The sequence below is a fragment of the Thermobia domestica genome, chromosome 10 (genome assembly GCF_964235325.1).
Source record: "Thermobia domestica chromosome 10, izTheDome1.hap1.1, whole genome shotgun sequence".
Taxonomy (NCBI): Eukaryota; Metazoa; Arthropoda; class Insecta; order Zygentoma; family Lepismatidae; genus Thermobia; species Thermobia domestica.
This window is the reverse complement of record NC_137463.1, coordinates 234,546,976-234,570,562: the sequence shown is the minus strand read 5'-3', so window position 1 is coordinate 234,570,562 and position 23,587 is coordinate 234,546,976. Positions and strand designations below refer to the sequence as shown.

Genomic DNA, 23,587 nt, shown 5'->3' with positions numbered 1-23,587 from the left:
CGGATTACATTTAACACTTTAGGGGGTTGCTTGTAGAAATAAGAATTTGTAAAATAAAAGTGTTTAATTACAACGATAACGTATATTTTCTTTATTATTATTATTATTATTATTATTATTATTATTATTATTATTATTATTATTACTTATAGTTTATTTATTCAGGGCATAAATGCTTATTAACATGCACAAGCAACTCAGAAGAAGAATGTCATAAAAATGTTGATTTGTAATGATTATTTTTCCGTTGCTATGTAAAGGTATTTGTTTATCCGTTGTCATGGAAATGTGTTGATGTGGTGTTGGTTACTAAGGAAACAGTTCTGGTTTCCAGGTACTTATTTCAAGTTGATTACAAAGATATAAGAGCCTAAATGTTGCGTAATACAGATGTATAACTTAATTGCTTTTCAGCAATTAATAATTATTGCAAAAGCAATTATTGCAAAATATGGTGTGTGTTTTACATAATTCATCTGGTGTGTGACTCTACAATATTTACAGTAATAACAGTTAATAATATAGGGTGGTCGAAAACTAGGAATACACCTTTGTATTGATCAAGTATAACGTCCTAGTTTATGGGTTTATTTGCTTCGGCTCTTCCGAGCTTAAGATGTAAGTAAAAACACATTAAGAACAAATAATAAAGAAAGTTAGTCTATCTGATGGATAACAAGAAATAATATAAAATGCAATGAGCTGATCAGTACGGTGCTGTAAATCTATTTTGGGCCACCGTATGTAGTTTGCTACAAAATATTGACAAAATCGAACTGTGGCGTTATATAATTAGAGCGTTATGTTTCTACACAAGCTGAAATTAAGACTCGTAAGTAGACTAGGAGGTATCACGAAGTGCGATTTTGAAAATAACGATTATATTTATTAGTGTGTTTTTCTCTTTCTTCTAACAATCTACTCAGAATATGGTATGACTACAAGTTCTTCCGTCATATTATCCAAAAACTACATGCAGTATAGCTTACAGTTACACACAACCGACCTTTTGTCTCTAGAATTGTTTTAATTTTTTTCCTTTCTACACTTCGATAACAAGCTGTTCTATTGAAAGCTAATCGTTTGAGTTTAATTCCTGCAGGGTTTTTATTCACAACTAAAAGAATGTTAAATTTTACGACGCAATGTTGGAACTCTTTTCGTTATAGTTCTTTTCCGGTATATAAGCATTTTCATTTAATTGACTCAACTTCTATTAACTCCTTATATTGTTTCTGTCCAACTCAAATAAATGCAAAGCAAATTCTTTGAACAATACTCAGCTGATACACAATAAATAAATTATTATGTATTATTAGTATTAGGCATTATGCATTATCGTGTTACCCAACATAAAGCCATCTTGAAAAGTAAGAATTTTCACTTTTACTTTCATGCCATGTCATCGTATTAAATACAGTACATTAATGCTCAGCAGTTGATTCCTCTTGTTAACTGTTAGCAAATGCTCAATTAATTAATCAGTACGTCATATCAATACTCTATTCCAACTGAGATACCAGGATATGACCAATTTTCTGTGTTTTTGAAACACTGTTTCCTAGGCCTCGACTAGCCATCTATTTGATTAAAAAAAAAAAAAAAAAAAAAAAACTGGTGTCCAAAACTTAAGGACAAAATAAATTTCGAATCCTCTGTCACTCCCAAGTGGCATACGTCAGTAAAACTTGAACCGTCCATAGAACGTAGTGCTACAATATGATACAGGAAATAACTGGAAGGAGCACATGATCAGAACAAAAGTAACTTTTATACAGAAACAATAACTCACACTGAAGTCACTGCGACTCATGATGAACCCCACCACAACGCATCTTAACAGCTTGTCTCTTTCGTTCAACTGCTTCGTGTTGGGACAGCAAACCCATTCGAGGCTACAGTCACATTGGCGTCTTGCCATGCAACGTCTTGATCCATCTGTACGTATAAGAGACTGGCAAATGCTGCCGGGATTTCATTCATTTCCATCAACTACGCAGCATTTTGTAACTTTATCTACGGATCTGGGCTTAAAGAAGCAGTCCAAGTTAAAAACAAGGTTGGTGCAATAGAAAGAGTTTTAAAAAATAAGAGACGCGTATTTCTTTTTAAATCGTCATAGGCCGTCTCGTTCAGCTTCTATCGGCGTCTGTTTTTGATGAATCGCAAATGCTGACGTTACCCATGGGTTTAGGGAGAATGTGAGTTAGCAACCACTCACTTGTGCACAGCTGATAAACAGAGAGAACAGTGATTACGTAGTGTTGTGCGAAGCAGTGTTTTTTCCAGACATGCTTTTGGGTGGGACACTTGATCTCCCGGAGCTCCGAAAGTGCCCCTTCCCCCACGGAGACCAAAATAATACGTCTATAATTGAGCTGAGCGAAGCGAAGCTCTTATACTCTGGTTAGCCGTTTGGTTGTCCGCAAACTCCTCCTAGACCGTTTGGCCGATCTCAACCAAACTTAGCACGCTGATAGAGTATGTCGTGCTGAGTGACAACATAGGTCGAAATCAAAAATCCGATGTACCATCGAGGAATAATCACCGAAAAACGCTTCCTCCTAGACCGTTTGGCCGATCTCAACCAAACTTAGCACGCTGATAGAGTATGTCGTGCTGAGTGACAACATAGGTCGAAATTAAAAATCCGATGTACCATCGAGGAATAATCAACGAAAAACGCTTGCATAGACTTAACATGGGGAAAAAGTTTTCACGCGATTTTTTTGTGGAATAATCAACGAAAAACGCTTGCATACACTTAACATGGGGAAAAAGTTTTCACGCGATTTTTTTGTCAACAATTAAAAATGGCATTTATTATTGCATAATGTCCAGGAATGATTACGTAGTTTAAACTCGCTCAGCTCATTTCATTGCAATCGGGTACATCCATTGCATTCCTAGTATAATAATAAATAGAATAGTACCGTGTGAAAATAATACGTGCCCCTCCAAATCATAAGTGTGCACCCCGGGAACATTTTTTCTTAAAGAAACACTGGGGCGAAGTAGACAACACCTGTTAGTATAGCGTGTGCTGTGTCTGAGAAGTGAGATAGAAATGTCTCACGTGCCGTGGTTTCGGTTGTAATTCTCGTACGGTTAAAGCTGAGGGACATAGAGTATCTTTTTTTAGTGTTTCCAACTCCTGAGAAATTACCAGATCGATATAAATTATCGCTCAAGAAAATCAATAGGAAAAATTTTGTGCCAAATAAAAACACTCGTGTTTGTTCCAAATATTTGGAAGAGTCCGACTTCGAACTGTCATGTTTACTGAAAGAAAAGCTAATGCCAGGAGCAGGCTCGTAGCCAGCCCAAAAATGTAGGGAGGCGATATAAACACATTATAGTCATCAGCATATTATAGCTCATGTGCAAGCGTACAGTGAAAATTTTAGGGGGGACAGTAAAAATTAAAGGGGCAGCCCCATGTCCCTCGTAGATACGGCCCTGGCGAGGAGAATCATTTACACGCAAACTAAGAAAGAATTCTATTCCAAGTATATTATTGAAAGGTTTAGAATCCGAGCCATTGAACAAGCGACGATGTATGACCAGTTACCAACGTTAAAAAATCGTACAAGACGCAATTGACGGTTATAGTCAATACAGGGCATCAGAGTTCAATAGCGACGGTATCACTCATGATTCTGAAGGTGCTATTTTAGAAATAAATGTTAATATACCTGCTAAAAATGTGAATTGAGGAGTGAAATATACCGGCTTATTGAAGAAATCAGTGACGATGACATTGTTCCTCAGGACACTGATTCATCGTTTAATTTTTCTGTATCAAGTGACAATGGTGATGAAACGGGTGACAAGAGTTGTTCCTCGGAGAGCGATGCGAATAAAACAAATCTAACCGCTAAAGTATTTTTCGCATTCTGGCAAACTTTACAGATGTTATTTCATTTTTCCCACATATGCCGGGCTCCTGTAGATACCTTAAAGTACAAAATTATAGGGGCATCATTAAATATAGCAACAAAACGTGAAAATGAACATACTTAAGTTTCGGAATCGGAAAAATGATTGTACTTAAGCGTTGTAGCAATCTCGTCCGCCATCTCTCTATTGTTTCGAAACTTTTAGTTACTTTTGTAACACGCTTAACTTATGCTTTGTTGGAAAATTACGTTTTATATTATAAAAAAGTTTGTGCAGCTCACCATCAGATATTATTTTCTACATGCAGATGACATTTCTAAGTTTCTGCAATCAGTTCTGGTTAGGAAATCGCACTTTAGAGCGTGCCACCGTACCAGTCACAAACGAAATGCTTGGTACTGTGTATGGAAGTCTGCTCTCACAGCTTGCCCACGGATGACGTCATCACAAAATCTTTTTTCCTTTGTTACTCGCTAATGACTGAACGTACCGCGATCAAACAACCAACATTTCTTTCAGAATTGTCAACGCTACAAATGGAAATAATTCATAGAAATGCATTTCTAAGTCGAACTGCTGCTTTGAGTTTTGCATACCGGTGTAATTCTCTGAAGTCTGTTTTAGGACCACTTCCACAAATAATAATCATCATATAACAAATAGGTTACGATTTCAGGAATAGTGCATCAGAATTATAACTAAACTAATCATGCCGATGTACATCAATTAATAGAGAATCAGCTCTGTAAGTGAATCAGAATTCGAGTTTCAATCAGTACAGCAAACATATTTTAAATTTTATTCCGACATTGTCCTACAGGAATGATATCAACTGCATATATAATAAAGTATTTTAGGAAACGTCATTGAAAACTCTACGCAATGCTTCTCAGTCATTATCATTTTTTAGGAGTATTTTAGGGATATTTTCCTTCTTGAAACCTCTTTTACCTACACTGAAACCTTCTTTACTCACTCATAGGACGAAGCCTAGAATCCGAAGCTGAAATACGACGACATATTTTCATTTTTGGTAAGTGATAACGTAGGTTTTCTTCCTAATAACAGCTTTGCAATCTTGATCTAGAAGGAACAAATGCCATAGCAACAGAGGAGGACGAGTGGTTCCTGGAAACATTTCCTGATATTAAGGAAATGATAAGGCTCTTCGTTTTCTATGTTGAAAGGAAATTGAATAAATTTAGCATATTTTATGACTAAGTATATCTTACTTTATTAGATCTCTTGTACATTTTGTGTGTGTGTGTATGCATGTCACAAAGAATATATAAAGCACGTAGATTACAGTAGTTAGAATTTAAATCAATTAATTTTTTCTTGCTTCATCTTATATTCCACATATTTACAAAACTAAGTTAATTCTTCCATTTCAGTAAATCACAATTCTGAATCAAGCTATGTTTAATATTATATTATTAGATTAAAGTTCTGTTTAACGATAAATAAGGAAGAAGTTCATTATATATAGTTCGATAAGCAGTAATGCTCACTGAGCAGTTTGGATTTGATTTTATAAAATCTTCGTACATATGGCTGACATTTAAATTACGGGTTGGGTTCCCATCATCATGTCTCACTTTCGCACGATATTGCTCTGTGCGCGAAATTGACATTATATGATCTTTCACAAGTAGTCTTTTGAAACTCATAGGCTTAGATTGTTTCAATTTTCGTTCATCTACGTAAGACGTATAGCCTGCTTTTATTTTCTTTACCAAAAGATCTACTTTCCTGCTTGAAATTCCAAAGATATTACTGAAAGTACTTTTACACACTTGCACTGTTTTTCCGTTGGCCTTCGGAACTGTATAAATTACGGATACCTGACGGCGACTCTCTCCTGGAGTTTTGTACCTGCCAATCCGACGTTCCTTCACTTGCGTTAAGTGTATATGTTTCATTAAAAGAGTCCTCTGCGTTGTACGGTCTTGTTTTTGAAACATGCGGAAAACTTCCATTCTTCTTTCCAGCGAGATGGTCTTGCAGTGATACCAGCATTTGCACAAACGCTGAAAAATAATAATAATAATAATAATAATAATAATAATAATAATAATAATAATAATAATAATAATAATAGTAATAATACACTAACAACCAAAATTTTGATATAGCTATTTCAATAAATACCTGACATGGATACAGCACAAATTCTCAATTATTAATAATGTTTAACGGAAAAAAAATGTCCCGAGATGACACATATTCCAATCAACCCCGATAGATCTTATTGAGCTGAACAAAAGGGTATGCTTGAATGTAAAAGCTCATGAGTAGTCAAGAAAATAGAGAAAATACAATTAATTTGTAAACCGGCACCATGCGACTTATTGAGGTGAAACTGATAACGAGGTATACTATTGCGAAGCTCTTCAATATTAGGTAGATGGCAGCACAAAGTGTGTTCAATGAGAACAGCCCAAAATTATGGTTAAATCAAACTTTCATTTCTGTTAAACCAGAATGTCCAAAGATTAACATACATATATCAATCGATACAACACATCAAGCTGAACAAAATGTCATGCTTGAAGAGAAATTAGTCATGAATACATTTCCAGAAAATCGAGCAAAAATAACACTGGTCGACATGGGTTTTGATGTCTGGAAACTAATTGCTATTTTGAACAACTACTTTGATACTGATCCCAAAACTATGTTTCTTTTGTTCCCATCACCCACAGTTTTTCTATTTTTACCCACAGTAGATGGCAGGGCGCATAATATTACAATAATGGATAATTTAGACATTCAAAGTTTTGTTGTAAATTCTTAAAAGTAACCGAAAGAAATACGTAATTTTTTGCTGTTATAGCTAGTATCATTAACTGATGTAATGAAGTGCATTTTTTTCATGTATCATATTACGTAATGTAAGAAATCACGGTAAGTGTCACGTAAACAAATTATGTATACACAGCTCTAGGATACGCTGTTTTGACCAAGTTTCTCTGCGGTTTGTTGCTTTGAAACAATGTCATCTAGAAAGTGTGTGAACTCTCCAGACATTTTTGTTACATTTGGGGATGTTATGTAGTGAAGAGACAAAGACAACGTGTAACAAAATTTGTGAAGGATGCATACAATGCACATTTTGGAATGAAATTAGGTGACCAGGACAAAAAGTGGGTCCCACATACAGTTTGCAAGACTTGTGTGGAGGCTTTGCGATTGTGGACATGTGTCAAGAAAAAAGCTCTGCCGTTTGGAATCCCAATAGTATGGCGTTAACCAAAAAATCATGTTGAAAATTGCTATTTCTGTGCTGTTAACGTTAGTGGTTTTAGTGCTAAGAACAGAAGTAAGGTGAACTATCCAAACAACATACAATCAGCTTTCAGACCTGTAGCTCATGGGCCAGGTATACCTGTACCATGTGTACCTACTATTGTCGGAAGTTATTCTAGTGACAGTGAAGTTGAGGTAGAATTAGAACAGCGTGATGATGATGCATTGTATCCTAGTACGAGTACTAGAACTCCAAAGCCACTTACACAACATGAACTTAATGATCTTGTGAGAGATTTAAATTTACCGAAAGCGAGTGCCTAACTTCTTGGTTCCCGGTTGAAGAAAAATTGTCTCTTGTCTCCTGAAACACATTTTTCATGGTACAGGCGCCGAGAGAAAGAACTTCTACCATACTTCACTGAAGAAGAAAATTTAGTGTATTGCAACAACATAAGAAAAGTGATAGAATTCTATGGTATTGCATACAATGCAACAGAATGGAGATTCTTTATTGATGCATCGAAGGCCAGCTTGAAAGGGGTTTTGTTGAGCAACGGTAATGTATTACCATCGATTCCCATAGCATATTCTGTGTTCTTGAAGGAAACGTATGAAACGTTGAGACTTATGCTCGTAAAAGTGAAATATGAAGAACATGGTTGGTCAATATGTGGCGATTTTAAAGTGATAGCATTGTTGTTAGGTCTCCAATCCGGGAACACAAAATTTCCCTGCTTTTTATGTGAATGGGACAGTCGGAACAGGGGGAATCATTGGAAAGTGAAAATGTGGCCACGTAGAAAGTCTCTCTCTCTAGCAAAGAAGAATGTGACACAACAGCAATTGGTGCCATCGTCTAAAATACTACTCCCTTCATTGCACATTAAGTTAGGAATCATGAAACAGTTCGTTAAAGCATTAAACACGGATGGGGAATGTGTTAAATACATTGCAAGTAAATTTCCAGCAATCAGTGATGGGAAACTGAAAGAAGGCATTTTTGTTGGCCCTCAAATAAGAAAGTTGATACTTGACCGTGAATTTGAGCAAATAATGACAGAAACTGAAAGGGAGGCCTGGGTTAGTTTCAAACTGGTAGTTGCCCATTTTCAGGGAAATGAAAAACATAAGAACTATGAACATTACGTGAAAAACCTTTTGGAAAATTTATGTAAACTTGGAAGCAAAATGAGCCTAAAGTTACATTTCCTCAACTCCCACCTTGATTTCTTTCCACGTAATCTCGGAGACTACAGTGAGGAGCATGGGGAGAGATTTCATAAACACATAGCAGAGATGGAAAGGAGATACCAGGGGAGATGGAACGTTAACATGATGGCAGATTATTGCTAGATGTTGAAAAGGGATGTTCCCGTGTCGACCGTCAGCGATGTCAGGAAATTGAAGCGAATGAAGTTTGATGCTAAGAGACGTAATGTATTTGTGATTTTGTATGTAGGTGTAAATGAAAATGTACATTTACATTAATTTTACAATCTTGTGACATGTCGCATACATTTAAGAACTGTACAAAAATTGTGAGAAATGCCTGAACTTAATATGTAATACGTTTCGTTAAGTCCCTTATAGGCTTAGTTACAAAACAATACACCTGCTGATGCTAATATGTTTTAACGATTTCTGAAAAAATGTGACATGATAGAGAGAAACTGATTTTATTTTTGAAATCAGCATTAAAAATCCATTCGAAGTTACCTATTTATTTCACAACATCACTCAACTTTTGAAAAATGTCGACCAGTGTAATTTTATGATGCTAAAAAAATAGGTCGTTAGTTGCCAGTAATTATTGAGCTTTTATTGTGCTGAAGCAAATTGTGTCTATTATTTTGTCTTTCCCTCATGGTAAACACATACTTCTAACAGTTACGCAGATACTACTTGTAAGCATTGTAGTTTTTATCTCAATTCCTTAATAGTAACGACCACTTTCAGCTCTAGGGTCTCTTTCTCTTACGTATCAATTCTTTCCACAAAGACATTCTTGAGACTGTAATCACACTTACTAATTTAGAACTTCCTGCTCATAAGTGAGCAGCTCACGTGCCTTTAGTGTATTATGACTGTATCAGGGTTCGATTCTACTCGCTCCCTATTAGGGTAAACCCTTTTATTACAGTAAGTGGTTCAAACCTGCGGTCCCAAAGTGGGCTTATGCATTTACTATGGTCCGGGATTCGATCCTCTACGGTTTAATATCTCCTTTGGACTACAATACAAGTTCGGATCATCCATCAAAGCCGACCATATAGCCACAGGACTACACTACTCCAGAGTTCGGTCAGAACGTCTTGGGGAACCGACACAAAAACAGATTCTAATTGTACTTTCAGCGCTAATGCAATTTAATAATGTACGAATTATTACGTTGCTTAGACGCTGTTTAATTGTGCTGAAAAGAAAATTGTGTTATATTATTTCTTAAAATTAACAAATAAAAAATATGAATCATAATTGATGCTTGAAAGGATACTCTGAATTCCGCTATTTGCTTTAATTAACAACACTAAACTTCACAAACACATAATACATTATTTTCTGGCACTTCTATTGGATAACTAATTATTGCAATGATATTTTAATTTAGGCCCATTTATATTTATGAACGCAAATGACGCGGACGACCCGAATTTATAGATTATGTCATGTCACATTGTTGTATTTCTCAATTCACTATCATTGTTTACTAAGGATAGCACTTGAAGGGAAACTATTTTGGTGATTCCATGGGGGTGTCCTGTAGATTGCAGGTTGCTCTCCTTTCATCTTCCGGGCGATGTGTAGGTTGGTTTTGCTGCTTGTCTACTCCATGTCGCTGAGATAACTTTTAGATTAACGTTCCTAGACGAACATTTTAAAATTATTTATAATCTTCATTACTATGGTGTTAATTCAATGTTACGACGTTTAGATTTATGTTATGCACTTGACTGAATAAAACATTATTTCTATTTGCTCGTTCATTCCAGTCGTTCGCACCAATTTCTCGTGGTAACTTCACCGGGTGTATTTGTCAAACTAAAGCACCTTTTCTCTCCGTCTCCTCGCGTTGCTAGGCAACAGTTCGCTTTGCTACGCAGTTTGGTGATGTCAGAAGTTAAAAATAACTATGACAACCTATAGGTAGAAATTCTTAGAGACGAAGTTTGTCCATTGTGCTGAATTTTAGTTCCTTATATGGGAAAGCGAGAGGAACTCTACGATCTCCGTCGCAGACGAGACGCACATACATATATGCACATTCGTTCGTTGGCTGAGAGAAAAATTCTTGAGAGAGCTTTTATACGAGGTTCATTTAAAAAGTTAAAATTTTTCTTCGTTAATAATCGATCAACTAGACCGTACAGTTACAAGTGCACGGGGTCCTGGGTTAGATCCTCGGTCAGAGAGCATTGAACGCATTATGGTAGTTGCAAAGGTAGTTGTGCAGTAAACATTACAAGAAACTCGATTCCAATAAGGACGTTACTGATACTGTGCAATAAGACGAATTTTTTTTTCTGGGGTCAAGAAACTTTCTCAGTATTGTATAAGCGTACTGTAATGGCAAACGGCTACATAGAAAAACAGTGTGTAATTCATTTCAAGTGTTCCAAGATGAGTAGCATAAATATTTTTATTCATATTTGAACGTATCATATATCTTCAGAAAAACCACATGTAGTTGTACTGTAGTTGAGATTTCCAACGCTCCTGTCCAACATGGCCCCCTGAAATTGAAGGTTCATAGGAAATGCAAGGTATGTTATAAGAAAGGGAAAAGGAAAGAAAGAATCATCCTTGATGTGCATGCAATGCCAGACTGTTGTGAGCTACGGAGATCTCTCGTAGAGAACTTCATAAGAAAGCCATATAAGGTTTTCTTTTTTATTTTATTTATTTTTTTACGAGTGGAACATGGATATTTTGTGTCTTTCTAAATTTAGCACGTTGCAATAGGTTCGGAAAATATCCTTTCCTAGGACTATAAACAATATCGGAATGGTGCTTGACAAAAAACATTTAGAATATTCACACACATTTTGGATGGGACATTACAGGTGCATACATTCACCCGTGGCCGTTCTAGAGAAATCATAACGTCCAAAAAGGAAATTTTCGCGATTTTCTCCTAATTTCTACTTCACGTACGTCATGGACATCCCACTGTCTAAAAACTGGTTTCGTTTGGCACGAACGGACACAGCAACTATGGAAATCGAATTAATATTGATCTGTCCGGAAATTTTTATTTCAAATCTTTTTCCATTTCTGTTTACAATTTTCTACATTCCAGTAGGATTGGGATTTTTTTTTTTTTTTTTTACGTCGAAACTAGAAACAATATCAAAATTGTGCTTAGTAAAAACATTTAGAATCCCCAACGCATTTTTCATGGGATATTATGGTCGCATATGTTCGTCCGTGACCATTCTAGGGGGGCCAAAACTCCTGGAAAGAGATTTTTCCCTATTTTTTCTACAATATCCCTTTCCTAGTACGTCATGATGCCATGAACATCCTACCATCTGGAAGCTGGTTTGATTCTAAAAAAATGACGTATGTATCAAGAAATTTGAATAAATAATTGTGAAACAGCCGTTGCTTAAATGAAAATCTACAATTTACTTTAAAGACTCCCCGATTAAAAAGAGATTTAGGGATATTACATTAAATCAACATAATTGTTGATTTTACTTTACTTCGGAATGGATTTCTCTAGCACTTGCACTTTTTAACATTTCGGCCGTCTCCAAAAGATACAAGTGTGCATTCGAAGTACGCTTATTTCCGGAACGGACACAATCTAGTGTACGTTAAAAAATTCAAATTCACAAGTCTGCAAGAGCATAGTGCGTAGTATGCAAACACGACACTACGTTAGTACACTTGTATATTTAAGATGGCGGTTCCTCGTAGTATTAATAACGATATCAAAATGACAAAATTTTAAAAACCAAATTTTTATTTTATATGTATTTATTTGTGAGTTAATGTCACAATAATTTCCTTAATAAATATGGAAAGTAATGAGTCTATAAGTGGAATAGCATTTAAAAAAAAAGTAACGGAAACGTGTTTATGTTATGTTCTCTGAGTATACAACGAAATGTAAAATAGTGTAGAAAAAGTAACCAAATATTATATTTAATAATGCTATATCAATATTTGTGCTTAAAATATTTCATAGTTCATGTTTAGACTATCGGTACTGCAGTTATTTGCACTACGTCACAAACTTAAATGGGATATGAATTAAAAATTTAAGCTATAGTATAAGAATAATGAATACCTACATTATTCATTACTCTATGGCTATAGCTACAGCTGAAAATGTTAATTCGTAGGTAGGAAGTAAAGCATAGTTTCCTAATTTTGATTCTAGAGTCAAGATTCTAAAAAATCCATTCTAAGTGATCAAGCATGTGCCGCTCGACCATCTCCGAAAACTCTGATTTTTTCATGAATGTTTATCCTATAGGCTATCCAGAATTTTGTCTGTACTGTGGCTGCTTATGGGCTATTACATCTGTGTATTTACCCCCTTAAACAGAACAGATTTCACTACTGTAATTTATCTTTAAAAATGATAAATATTTACCGACGATACAAAAAATAATTTTCATAACTTCTCTTTTCCTTATAAAGTATTTAATTAGCTTTTACAGGCTAGCTTTTGTTTTTGAAACTCGAAGGGTGAAGACAGTGTAAGCGTAACGTCTGCTAGAACGTTGCCGCTGCATTTGCACGTAACTGAAACTGTCTGCTCAAAGGTAGCATTGCCAACTGCCGTGAAATTTTACCGTAGTGCCAACCTACATTCGAGAGCTCATTAGTGTGGTTCACTTCCACTGATTTCAAATACGTTTAAAGGTAGCTAAAAAGGAATAAAAGTACGGACAGAAAGAACTGAATGAAATCTTTCTGATTTTTAGAAAAAAATACAACTTCTTTTCGTACTTTTCTTTCTTTTTTTCTATCTCAACCAAAACAAAACAAAAAAAAAAAAAAATTCAAGAACGGAAAGAGAGCAGAAAAGTGATTTCAGCTTAACGTGGATCCGAACTACTTGTGACTCCACCAGGAATAGAACCCGGGACTCTTTGATTACAAGGCGACTAGCGTAACCACTCATCCAATCTTGATCAAATTTTGAACGTAGATGACCTTCGGGTTTGGGATAATTTTTATAATTTAACTTTGATGGTGAAACGTAGGGAAGGGCCAAGCGGAGATATATGTAAAAAATAAATAAATAATAAATAAATAAAAATAAAAATAAAAACGAAAGTGACTGTGTGTGACTTCACTCTTGAACTACCAAACCGATCTCGATCAAATTTTCAACACAGGTGAGGTTCGGGCCTGAGATGGTATTTATCTATTCACTTTGACGATACAACTTAGGGGAGGAGGTAGGAGAGGGAGATATATAAATATAAATAAAACTTAATAACTGTTGAATCACCGGACCGATCTCGATCAAATTTCCAACCTAGATGAAGTTCAAACATGAGATGATTTCTGTCATAGCACTTTGACGATATAACTTAAAGGAGGGGAAAAACATTTACAAATCATCGAAAATGACCGATATTAGATCGAATCTATAGTTTTTGAGGTCGCTGAGATGAACATTGACATTTCTGATGCTATTTAAGTCCAAATTCAGCCCCGCAAAAACTGTGGGAGGGGATATATATATATATATATATATATATATATATATATGTGTGTGTGTGTGTGTGTGTAATCAAAATGACCAATATCAGTGTCGAATTCATACTTTTCGAGGTCGCTGAGATGAACAATGACACTTCCGATGCCCTGACCCGCAACATGGGGAGGAGAGGGGATATATAAAAATCATCGAAAATGATCAATATCAAGGAGCGCTTTAGTAATAGTAAAAAGTGACTGACTAACGAAACATATTACTATTTTTTCTTATTTTAATCCAGCAAAGCCGGTAATTGATGCTAGTAAACGCTAAATGTAAAACTTCTTAGGCCTAAAACTGATTCATGATTTTTTTCTCGGTACATTTGAGTTCGATTATTAATTAGATATATTCCTCGTCAGGAAGGAAATTTCAGCGAGAATTGCTGTAGGACACGTTTTATATTTCTTCTTTTATCTTTCGTGTATTGAAATTTCTTTGGTAGTTCATAACTGACTGTGATTTTTGTTGGGTTTCATAATAGCATCGGTTTCAGAAAGTACACCAGGAAATAGGGAGACGTTTTGATATGGTGGGTGGGATCAATTGCTTACCTCCTGTATCATCTATTGTCGCGCTAGATGACTCATGTCAGACTCCGGACAAAATTCTTCTCTGTTTGTCTTTGCTATTGTGCAGAGGGTGGTCTGTGATCATCCGCCATTTTGTTGATTGTGTTTATTTACGTATTGTGCTGTTCTGGAAAATATCGCGTGTGTCTGTGTTAATATATCAAAATGGAAGAAGTTACAGCCAGCACCTCTTTTAAGCGTTCGAGTGATCAAGTGTTGAGGAACAAGGAAAGGGCTATTGTCATGAATGTGTTTCATTAATTATTAAAAACCCGGGTAAAAGTATAAGTTTGATCAGAGTGAAACAGCTGAAGCCACGAAAACTTCCAGGACAACTGCTTTCAAAATTCGAAGCAAGTTATCACGTGAACCTTTAGTAAAAAAGAACAAGAAGCGATTAAGAAACAAAATTGCAAAGAACAGTCGATTTGTAAAAATATCATGAATTTGTTAGGAGTGCGATCAGACAAAAAGTCCATGAGGAGTTCTTTACGAATTTGCACCAACACTCAATTCAGTTCTCAGACAGATAAATTCAGATTCCGATTTGCCGAACATTTAAAAAAATCCACGTACTTTTAAAGAGCTTGAATTTATGAGAAATGACAAAACTAAGGCCATGCTTATATAGAGAGAGATTGATTCAAAGTGGTAAGTTGTTTATTATTATTATTATTATTATTATTATTATTTATTAATCGTTTTTTTTTTCTACGTGAGTTTGCAAATCAGTCGGCAGTATAATAAAAGCGTTTTGCATTTGTTTTTAATGCTCAACTTGGCATTGCTGTTCCCATAACAGCAGCAGTTCACTCTTAAGAGCCTTCATCCCGGCGAAATTAAAATACCGTTAATTTTACAGTAATTATGTGATATCTTCAAATAGATAAAAGATAATTGAAACATGGAACAAGAGCGCCCTAGACAATATTATTTTGCGTAAGGTACCGTTATCACAAGTCACCTACTGGCTTTCCGTTTTCAGCTGTTTAGAAACGCGAAAATAAATGCCGATTTTCAAAATGGCTCGAAATCGAAAGCAGATAAGTGAGTCGTGATAACGGTTTCTCATGTAAAATAATATTGTTTAGGGCACTCTTGTTCCACATTTCGATTATCTTTTATCTATTTGAAGATATCACATAATTACTGTAAAATTAGCGATATTTTAATTTCGCCGGGATGAAGACACTTAAGTCTGGATAAGCAATATACCACGATCATTCGATTTTTAAAACTTCTCATAGCTACGCAGCGACTGCCACCATTTTGTGTTTTGTCGATTTGAGGCATTTACGGATTATTCAATATCTCCACATGAGTTAGTTCTACCGAAATGGAAATTGCTGGGCATTTCCAACTTGTGCAGAACTAAACTTTGTCCTCTTAATATTTTGCCTAAAACTATTTGAAAGGGGTGAAATCAGATCCTACAGTAAGAACACTTTTGGACATTGAAGACATGTTTGGGAAGAGGGAACAACTGACGTAGAGGTCTTAATTTGTGTGTGCATTAACTCCAACAAATTTTATCAAATAGAAAAAAGAAGTCCCACTATTGGTTTGACAAAGGCTTAGGAACATTGGACAACATTGTATTTATCTCTGAATGGTTTAGCTCACAATGCAAGCAACTTTTAGTGGTGCTTCATTCTTATTTACAATTTTCACTGTAAAACTATTAGAAGAAAACAACTGACACATTATAAAACAAATTATTAAATTTTTGGAAGATACAGATATTGACATTTAAATAAAACTCCGCATTTAAGTACCACCTACGATTCCAGGGGAAAAAAATCAACAGTCAGCAAAAACCATGAACATAAGGACGGATCACAGTAGAATGAAGAATTACACTTTAGGAACCAATACAAAGTAATACTATCTGAAAATATAACCTTTCCCCAGGGGAGAGGAAATAAGTAAATAAATAAAAAGAGAACCTACCATAATTTTCCAGATTATACACGACGATGACTGCAATATATGTGTCTGATGTACCTAGCGGAAGAGGTCAGGAAGAAAGAAACAAGAACTGCTTATTTGTACAGCAAATGTGTACAAATAAGAATACAAGATACAAATATACAAATATACAGACACGAAAGTTGTCTAGCCCAATTAAAAAAAGACAAACCAAACTCTGATAAATTATTTATCAAAAAGAAAACGCTGGAAGTTCAAATGCCAATGCCAGAAATAAATAGCTGATACAGTGTCACATAACTCAAGATGATAATTAATAACTTTCATCTTCCGTCTGAGGATTATTTTGGCTAAACAAGAAACTAGCTAAAGTAGTGCAAGTTATTGATCTATGATCGGGTTGGTTATAAGAGAACGTAGTCACCGACAAACAGTGTTTGTATTGAAGTTAATACTGACTCTCTACTCTAGTATGTGACCAACTATCTGTTTGCTACTGATCAAGCGAAGTCCATTGTTACGCTTATGACATACAGTACCACTAAAATATCTGGGCCGGTTGTGAAGTTCTAGACGACCGAACTGGAGCAACCAATTGATAAGACGATCCTACAAGGGACCATTCACATAGTGAATCAATGCTAGATAATATAAAGGTAGATTGGCAGCTATAACAGTCACATCAATAGTGCGAAGAACAATAACTCGAATACAGAAGAAATTCATCAACCGAATACTCACTAAGATATTCAGGCACGGAAGCTCATTTTTACTGCAACCCAACTTGGAAATACTCGATAATTTTCTATCTTCACCAATCAAGTCCACAATTTGCTTAGAGTATTTACTGGTATTAGAAGTTAACTGCTATAGAACTCGTATGTAAACAAGATTATGGTATATCTGATCAATATATATTTAGAATTTATTAATATGTATATGAATACAAAACAGTTACTTAACAATCTTTATCAACGATTCAGAGAGAGGCCCAACTTCTGCTGTTTATGGTTTTCCCTTTCAGAAATTATTTACGTATTATAGGATGGCGGGTAAATACTTAATATAGGCCCTATGTAGATAACACAAAATTACATGAAGTTGTAAATACTTAACGAGTTCATAATAATAATAATAATAATAATAATAATAATAATAATAATAATAATAATAATAATAATAATAATAATAATGACACATTAACATAGTATTGTCTCAATTTTCACATACTCTTTCAGCTGTTTTTTAAATTTGCTAAAAGTTTGTAGTTCTCTGATACTTAGGGGAAGGACATTCCAGGCCTTAATACATTGGTACCTGATATTTTTGATGCCATAATTTAATCGTGGTTTTAGTTTTTCAAGTTCTTTGTTTGTCTTTGCACGTGTACTAACTGTTTTTTATTTCTACAAATTATGTTGAAAATTGCATCTTTCTTGAGAATTCTGTACATTAGGCAATTTATCCTATAAAAATAAAGTTTATCTAATTTTAATATGTTCAGTTCATGGAATAGCGGCTCTGTATGTGCAAGAAAATGTTCATTTTTTATTATTCTTATTACTCTCTTCTGAAGAACAAGGCGCTTATATTTAAGCTCAGTACTTAAGTTTCCATACCAGGCTTCGATTCCGTATGAAAAGTATGGGTGGATGAATGCATAGTAATATATTCTTGCGATTGATTCCGGAAACATTTTTGATATTTTAAACAATAACCCAGTGTGTACCGACACTTTTTTCCTGATTTCAGAACAATGTTTCTCCCATGTGAAATGCTCATCAAACCAAACTCCTAAGTATTTTATGTTTTCAACAACTGTTACTTTTTAAGAGCTTATTGTAATAGGATAGTCATTAATGTTTTGCATTTTATGTCTGTTTCTAAACAATACGCACTTAGTTTTATCAACATTTAAACTTAATTAATTTATTAATTCGAAACCACTGTGATAATCTGTCTAACTCAAAATTAATCGACTTTTGTATTGTTTTAAGCTCTGGTCCTTTCGTGAATATCACTGTATCATCCGCAAACAAACAGCACTGGGAATATTTTAATACATATGGCAAGTCGTTAACATATAAAAGGAATAGTAATGGCCCTAATATGGAACCTTGAGGAATTCCACAGTTTACAAGTGCTGTGGTTGATGCGTGTCCAGTCACACTAGTGTATTGCAACCGATTCTTTAAGTAGCTTTTCGTAAGATTGAAGGTGATCCCCCGTATTCCATAACATTGTACTATGTAGTTTCCGCAGTAATATTTTGTGATTTACGGTATCGAACCTGCTTTTTTTTTATTTTATTTTATTTATTTATTTATTTATTAAGATCTATGCAGACACCTATCACATAATTACTCTCGTCAAGTGCATCTGAGATGTAGTTTGAAAGACTATTAATGGCAAGTTGTGTAGACTTATTTTTCTGAAACCCATGTTGTTCTAGAGTTATTATTTTATGTTTTGTTATGAACTCTATTAATTTGGAATAGATTTCTTTCTCATATACCTTGCTCAAAATAGGGAGTATCGAAATTGGTCTGTAATTAAATTTATATGTTTTTTTTTTAACCGCCTTTGTACACTCGTATTATTTTCGCGATTTTCGATCCATCAGGGATTATTCCTGTTTCTAAAGTTCTATTAATTGTATATTCAAGAATGGGTGCTATTTCCTTACTAGAATCTTTGATAATTTTTGTGTTTATATTGCCATATCCTTTGCTTGATTTGTTAGGTAAAGCCCTAATTATGCTACATATTTCCATTTCACTTACAGGCTTGAGAAATAGACTTGCTTCAACATTTCGAAGTATATGGTGAGAGTAGTCCCCTGGTAATGATTTTATACTGGCCGCCAAGTTCGTCCCAACTCCTATGAAGAAACAGTTGAACTCATTTGCTACTTTTATCGGGTTATTAATAAGGGTTCTAATTTCATTAACGATATTTATTTCCGCATGTCTTCCCTTTGTTTGAATATATATTGCCGATTTAATGACCTCCTTTTTTTTTTTTTTTTTTTTTTTTTTAAATATTATTCCCTGCTTTGACCATATTATTCATATAATAGGTGTCTTTCGCATTCTCGATAACTTTCTTTAAAGTATTGTGATATTGCTTGTATTTTTCGCGAAGCCCTAAATTGAATGGATTTTGAGTACTTCTTTTCTAAAGAAAAGCCTTTCTTTTAATTGAGTTAAGTATAGCCATCGTCATCCACGGTTGGATTTTTATGTTGTATTTATTGGCACATCTTTTCGTTACAGTGCATTCTTCTATATACTTCTCTATGTTGTTTGAATAATTTGTAAGGCTTTTGATGGCATGCTATAGTGTACACTCAAGGTTTCGGACCATTTTGTTTCTTTTATCTTCTGCTTTATTTTCTTGTAATCCCGAATAGTAACTTCCCGTACTCTTTTGTTTGAATTTCCTAATGTCAGCGGTGACATGTACACAGGAAAGTGATCACTAAGGGGTGTTGTTATTGCCCCTGACACTATTTTACTATTTATCATGTTTGCCCCAATGTGATCTATTATACTACGTGTACTTCCTTGAATACGAGTGGGAACCGTTATACACATTTCGTTACTATTGCTATTTAGCATATGTTTGTACTCGGCGCTTTCGTGCTCATCATTCAAGTGAATATTAATGTCCCCTGCATATATGCAATATTTATTTTTACTATTAATTTTAGTTAGTATTAAATTTAAACAATTTTTGAATTTGATGGGTTAATTATTATCAGGTGACCTACAGATGACTTCTATGACAATGCTCTTTTTGAAATTGGGATTGGTAATTCAACCCATAACATTTCACAATGGGTCACTTAAGTTATTAATTTTGCTTAAGTCTTCGCGAATAAAATAATTTAATGACGTTCTAATGTACATGCCTACTCCTCCGTGTCCTTTTCGAATGTTATTGCAATTATAATTTCTTAATTTGTTTACATAATTATAATTAGACGAAGTTACATAATTTGTTTCTTCTTAGTATTTAAGATGAGTTTCACTTAATGCAATGACACTGAATTCAGTTTTTATTTTGCTTAAGAATGCTTGAAATTCACTGTATTTACTATTTAAGTTTTGAATATTTAGATGTAATAGTGAAAGTTGATCGTTAGGTGGGATGTCGAGCTCATTTGGTTCTACACTCTTACACGTTAAGAACGGGTGAACGTACTCAAATATTGGATCTTTAATATCACAGTCTATCATACAAAGATTATAGTTATTCTATACAATATTACCACTGCTACGATATTACTATTTTCCTACTGTTAATGCTACTAGCAATACAACAATTAGCAACTACACTACTTCTACAAGTATACTAATACACATTCGGGTACTAAACACGTGTGGCTGTAGCTAAATACAAACATGAGAGATGCACTTAGGAAATTTTTTCCACATCACTGCATTTTTCAATTATAATTGCTCTGTCTTGCGGAGATTTTCACGCATATATCGTTCCATTTGAATCAGTCCACACAAATTGCCACCTTGCTTGTTTCTTCTTTGCCATAGCCATATCCAGTAGTCGCTTTCTTGCTGGTGTCAAATGGTCATTCACGTAAATTGGCAAAGAATTCTGAAAATCAATAGAACGAGTCGTAAGTTTTTTTTATTACTTTTATTTTTGTTTTTTACTGCCCTCATGAACTGGTCTCGCTTCCCTCGGTTTACGAATCGCACCACTATATTTTGTGTGTGGGTTTCGAAGGGACTGGTACCCAATGCAGTACATGCATGTCGTTTTCAATGTCCACTTCAACCCCATAGCAGATGCAATTGCAGTTACAACTGCTTCGGCATTTGCATCTTTATTAAAGGGTCATTTTTGATTTCCAAGTTTTTACGTCGATTGTATTGTTCCGCCTTGTCTAACTCTCATTGTAAGTTCACAATTCCTGATTTTAATTTTGTATTTTCTTTAGAAATTTCAGAGTTGAGGTCTTCTAACTTAGATTTTAACTGTCTACTCATGCAGAAGTTTGTTGTCCTTTCGTTTGATCTACATTCCCCATTGTTTACAACGAGTGAGTGCTCACTGACTGGGGAATGTAGATCAAACGAAAGGACAAAAGTCTCCTGCATGAATTGATAGTTAAAACAAGAATAAATACGATTGAATATCATTGATACAGCAAGCAACAAGAGCAATGAGTACTTACGGACTTTTTGTCAAATGTGCATTTTGACTTTTCTCGCCTTCTGCTGGTAGCGGCATTCTTCACCAGTACTGCTGTGGGTGTGATAAGACAGTGAGTAGAGGGAAAATCGAGCCTGAAAGCCTTGACTGGACTAACCATACTTCCTACTTTATTTTACTTTACAACAAGGAATTTCCAGTTGAATTTATGAACAAAACACCTTCTCGAGTATGGCGTCATTCCTTAATACTTTGATCCCCTTCTGGTGAAAAACTCAAAACGCGCTTTGTTGTGTGTTACGGTATACTAAAGGAGTAATATTTCCAAAATTTCAGATTTTTTTTTTTTTTTTTTAAATCCAGGCCCACTGCAGCTGTTGGACAGTGAAATATGCCAAATTGGCATAATTCCCCAACTTTACTTCTTTTCAGGCGTTTGGAAGCAGCTACAGGTCTACAAATTTTTGAGTATAAACTTATGACTCCGTACTACATGCACACACAACTTCAGACTTCTACATCAGTTGCTCCCTCTCCCAAAACATGTCTTCAATGTTCAAAAATGTTGCTACTGTAGGCCCTGATTTCACCCCTTTTAAATGGTTTTAGGTAAACATATTAAACGGACAAAGTTTAGTTCTGCACAAGTTGGAGACGCCCAGCAGTTTCCATTTCGGTAGGACTAACTCATGTGGAGCTATAGAATAATCCGTAAATGCCTCAAATCGAGAAAATACAAAATGGCGCCAGTTGCTGCGTAGCTACGAGAAGTTTTAAAAATCGAATGATCGTGGTTTTGAAGTACCCTGATATAGGATAAACATTCATGAAAAAATTAGTTTTTTTTTTTTTTTTTTTTTTTTTTTTTTAATGGTCGAGTGGCACATGTTTGATCACTTAGAATGGATTGACTCTTTAGAATCAAAACTAGGAGACTATGCCTTACTACCTACCTACAAATTAACATTTGCAGCCGTAGCTATAGCCATAGAGTAATGAATAATGTAGGTATTCATTATTCTTATACTATAGCTAAAAATTTTAATTCATATCCCATTAAAGTTTGTAACTTAGTGCAAATAACTGCAGTACTGATAGTCTAAACATGAACTATGAAATATTTAAAACACAAATATTGATATAGCATTATTAAATATAATATTTGGTTACTTTTTCTACACTATTTTGAATTCTGTTGTACACTCACCAGGCAAGGGTCCGAATGGGGCACTCGAGTTGTCGAACGATATGTATCAGATATGAAAGAAGGTGTGAAACTATGTACATATGCAAGTTTATAGCGGCTGAGGGCAACATGGAGAAGCAGGAGAGCCGGAAGAAATATGACTGACCGTAGGGCCCAGCAACAGAAAGCTCAGGAATCAATCGTTCTGAGCGTGAATGGCCAGAAAAATGAAGTTAAATGTTTCGTATAACTCGACAACTTTCAAACCAAGATGCGCAGATCGCTGTGGAGCACTTCGTATTCCGCCGTCCTCCCCACTACTCTTCCATCCACTGGTCTTGCTTTGTAAGTTCCAGTGATACTAACTCAGCAAACTTATGTTACAACAAATATCACCTGCTAAAATGTTTAAAGTCCGAATCTTACTTTTTTTAGTAGGTAAGCAACCTCATGGTAGAGGTCTGCACGAGATCGGGCCTAGGGCTGGGCCCGGGCCGTAGATTTTTAAATGAACAATAATGTTTCTCTGGACCTTTTCGGGCATAATTCAACGATATTTTCTGGCGAACTTTTAACGACACCTAAATTTGTAACTTGAGACGCCCACACTTAAAATCACTGTGCAATTGAGAGAAAAGCTGTGTAATAGAGAGAAAAAAAAAAAACTAAAAGTAACAGAAATAAATATGCTTAGCTTGTCTGAGTGAAAATACTGCTTCTTACACTGAATTAAAGAACAAGAGCATTGGGAACAACGTGTCTTGGTTTTTTCTTCAAGACAATGTCAGTTTATATTATGAGAATTTATAGAATGACTTCTTTTTTTAAGAGAATTCATAGATAACTAAA

General features: G+C 34.9%; 1 protein-coding gene across 3 annotated transcripts in view; it reads right to left on the bottom strand.

Moving 5' to 3' along the window:
• Positions 1-5,196: 5,196 nt before the first annotated feature.
• Positions 5,197-23,587, bottom strand: part of LOC145663092 (uncharacterized) — a 72,987-nt gene continuing 54,596 nt past the window's right edge. For 2 of the 3 annotated variants that reach the window (XM_081729361.1, XM_081729362.1), the window contains one exon: positions 5,197-5,930. In XM_081729361.1, the coding sequence (XP_081585487.1) occupies positions 5,337-5,930 (594 nt within the window). In that variant the 3' untranslated portion in view covers positions 5,197-5,336. The remainder of the gene's footprint in view (positions 5,931-23,587) is intronic. The other variant, XM_081729365.1, reaches the window with a different exon arrangement.